This window comes from Austrofundulus limnaeus, unplaced genomic scaffold, assembly GCF_001266775.1.
Source record: "Austrofundulus limnaeus strain Quisiro unplaced genomic scaffold, Austrofundulus_limnaeus-1.0 Scaffold1009, whole genome shotgun sequence".
NCBI classification, from domain to species: domain Eukaryota; kingdom Metazoa; phylum Chordata; class Actinopteri; order Cyprinodontiformes; family Rivulidae; genus Austrofundulus; species Austrofundulus limnaeus.
In genome coordinates, this window is record NW_013953411.1 from 155,657 (window position 1) to 158,513 (window position 2,857).

At 39.7% G+C, this 2,857-nt stretch overlaps 1 protein-coding gene across 1 annotated transcript in view; it reads left to right on the forward strand.

The window, feature by feature from the left end:
• zc3h18 (zinc finger CCCH-type containing 18) overlaps positions 1–2,497 on the forward strand; it is a gene marked incomplete at its 3' end in the record, with an annotated part of 35,084 nt that extends 32,587 nt beyond the window's left edge. Inside the window, 4 exon segments of the mRNA XM_014030156.1 lie at positions 902–1,012; positions 1,569–1,577; positions 1,653–1,858; positions 2,283–2,497. Coding sequence (XP_013885610.1) covers positions 902–1,012; positions 1,569–1,577; positions 1,653–1,858; positions 2,283–2,497 — 541 coding nt within the window.
• Positions 2,498–2,857: the final 360 nt, after the last annotated feature.

Consider the following 2,857-nt stretch of genomic DNA (forward strand, 5'->3'; position numbering starts at 1 on the left):
TGGATCGTTCATTGGACCAGACTTTGGATCGTTCATTGGACCAGACTTTGGATCGTTCATTGGACCAGACTTTGGATCGTTCATTGGACCAGACTTTGGATCGTTCATTGGACCAGACTTTGAACCAGACTTTAGATAGATCATTGAACCAGACTTCGAACCAGACTTTGGATAGATCATTGGACCAGACTTTGGATAGTTCATTGGACCAGACTTTGAACCAGACTTTGGATAGTTCATTGGACCAGACTTTGGATAGATCATTGGACCAGACTTTGAACCAGACTTTGGATAGATCATTGGACCAGACTTTGGATAGTTCATTGGACCAGACTTTGAACCAGACTGTGGATAGATCATTGGACCAGACTTTGAACCAGACTTTGGATAGATCATTGGACCAGACTTTGAACCAGACTTTGGATAGATCATTGGACCAGACTTTGGATAGTTCATTGGACCAGACTTTGAACCAGACTGTGGATAGTTCATTGGACCAGACTTTGAACCAGACTGTGGATAGTTCATTGGACCAGACTTTGAACCAGACTGTGGATAGTTCATTGAACCAGACTTTGAACCAGACTTTGAACCAGACTGTGGATAGTTCGCTGGATCAGACCTGCTTTTTCTGTTCCTGCCTCAGTGTCAGCAGAAAGGATGGGTAACAGAAACCGTTCTTTGTGTATTACATCATCTGTACAATGCTTCTACAATGTTCTGTTTTTGGATCATCTGATCTTTGTGAAATGAGCAGGATTTCCTCCACTTTATGTATTTTGTGTATTTTTTATTTTGTTTCAAACACTAAATAAAACATCAGTAACAGTTACTGTCACTGTGGGACAAAATGAGCTCTGTGCCCGTCTAACTGATTTTTTAAAAAATATTTGGTCTCCAGGAGAACTGTGAGTGGGAGTGTGAGTGGAAGTGGCAGCAGTTATACCGGTTCTAGCTCCAGATCCAGATCCTCTTCTAACTCCCTTTCACGCTCCGGATCCAGAAAATCCAGGTACTGTACCACACTCATCAGAACAATGTTTGTGTAAAATCTGAGTTAAAGGTTAGCTTGGTAGAGCAGCTGTGTTGTGTTTTTTTGTTTTACACATTGTGAGGAGTTTAGACATGTTTGAACATAACACAACATTCATCTTTTATTTTTCTGAAAGAATAACAGTAAAGTTGAGTTAGTTTAATAAATGTATGAACATATAAGTAAATTCTTCCTGCATTCAGCTTGAACTGATACACGGTTTAGTTTCTGCAACTTTCTCTCATCCTGCCCATACCTTCTGATCCACTCAAGAGTTAATAAAACTTAACACGAGTACCACCACTACACAACATGTGATGTCATTATTTCATCACTCTACCTGTAGGATCAAGGTCAAAGGTTATGAGCTCTCTGTTACTGCTTGTTGTGTGTCTGTATAATAATTTGTCGACAGGTTGTGCCAGTTTATGCAAAAAACAGCTTTATTGATGATTTTTGACATATTACATTTCTATTCACTAATACCTGTGGATTCTGTTCTTTCTTGTTCCGCCTCTGTTGGGAAATCCTCCAGGAAATCCAGGTGAGAGACCGACTGTGTGTGTGTGTGTGTGAATGTTTGGTTTGTGTGTGAAGCCCTAACCCTGTCCTGTTTCAGGTCTCTGAGCGTGAGCAGTGTGTCGTCTGTGTCGTCGGCCTCGTCCAGCAGCAGCTCGGTGCGCAGCGCCGACTCAGACGACATGTACGCCGACCTGGCCAGCCCGGTTTCATCAGCCAGCTCCCGCTCACCCACACCAAATCAGCCGCGCAGAGAGCGAGGGTCTGCACGGGAGCGGTCCCCACAGGGACGGGACAAGATCAGGGGTTAGTGATGCATTTCTGTATTTCAAATATATATCCAAAAATGCCTCTGTCAAGAACGTACAAAATAAATCAATTAGTGTTCAATAATTAACTAGCATCTGCCACAGGTCTCTATATACTAACCTTTAGCTGTTTTAATCTGCCACAGGTCTCTATATACTCATCTTTAGCTGTTTTAATCTGCCACAGGTCTCTATATACTCATCTTTAGCTGTTTTAATCTGCCACAGGTCTCTATACTCATCTTTAGCTGTTTTACTCTGCCACAGGTCTCTATATACTCACCTTTAGCTGTTTTAATCTGCCACAGGTCTCTATATACTCACCTTTAGCTGTTTTAATCTGCCACAGGTCTCTATATACTCACCTTTAGCTGTTTTTCAGGTTTTCTAGCAGCTGAAATCATGCCTGTTTTTGCTCACAGAAAGACCATCAAAGAAAGATGAACCATTCAGGGACGAGCGCAGGAAAATGGACCAGACTGGGGTCCCCCCCAGAGGAGGAAATCCTGTTCCCAGGTCAGGACCTGGGACTAGGGGCGGCCACCCAGTACACCCTCGACCCGGTAACATGGGGCCCCCTGGAAACTACGGAGGTTCAGGTTCCCACAAAGACATCAAACTCACCCTCCTCAACAAGGTATCACCACGTCTATTCAGGTTTTATTTATTCACTTGATTTCTTTTAGTATTTGTTTATATATTTATTTATATACCCATTTTTCTATTTATTTATATATTTATATACCCATTTTTCTATTTATTTATATATTTATATACCCATTTTTCTATTTATTTACATATTTATATACCCATTTTTCTATTTATTTATATATTTATATACCCATTTTTCTATTTATTTACATATTTATATACCCATTTTTCTATTTATTTATATATTTATATACCCATTTTTCTATTTATTTACATATTTATATACCCATTTTTCTATTTATTTATATATTTATATACCCATTTTTCTATTTATTTACTTATTTAT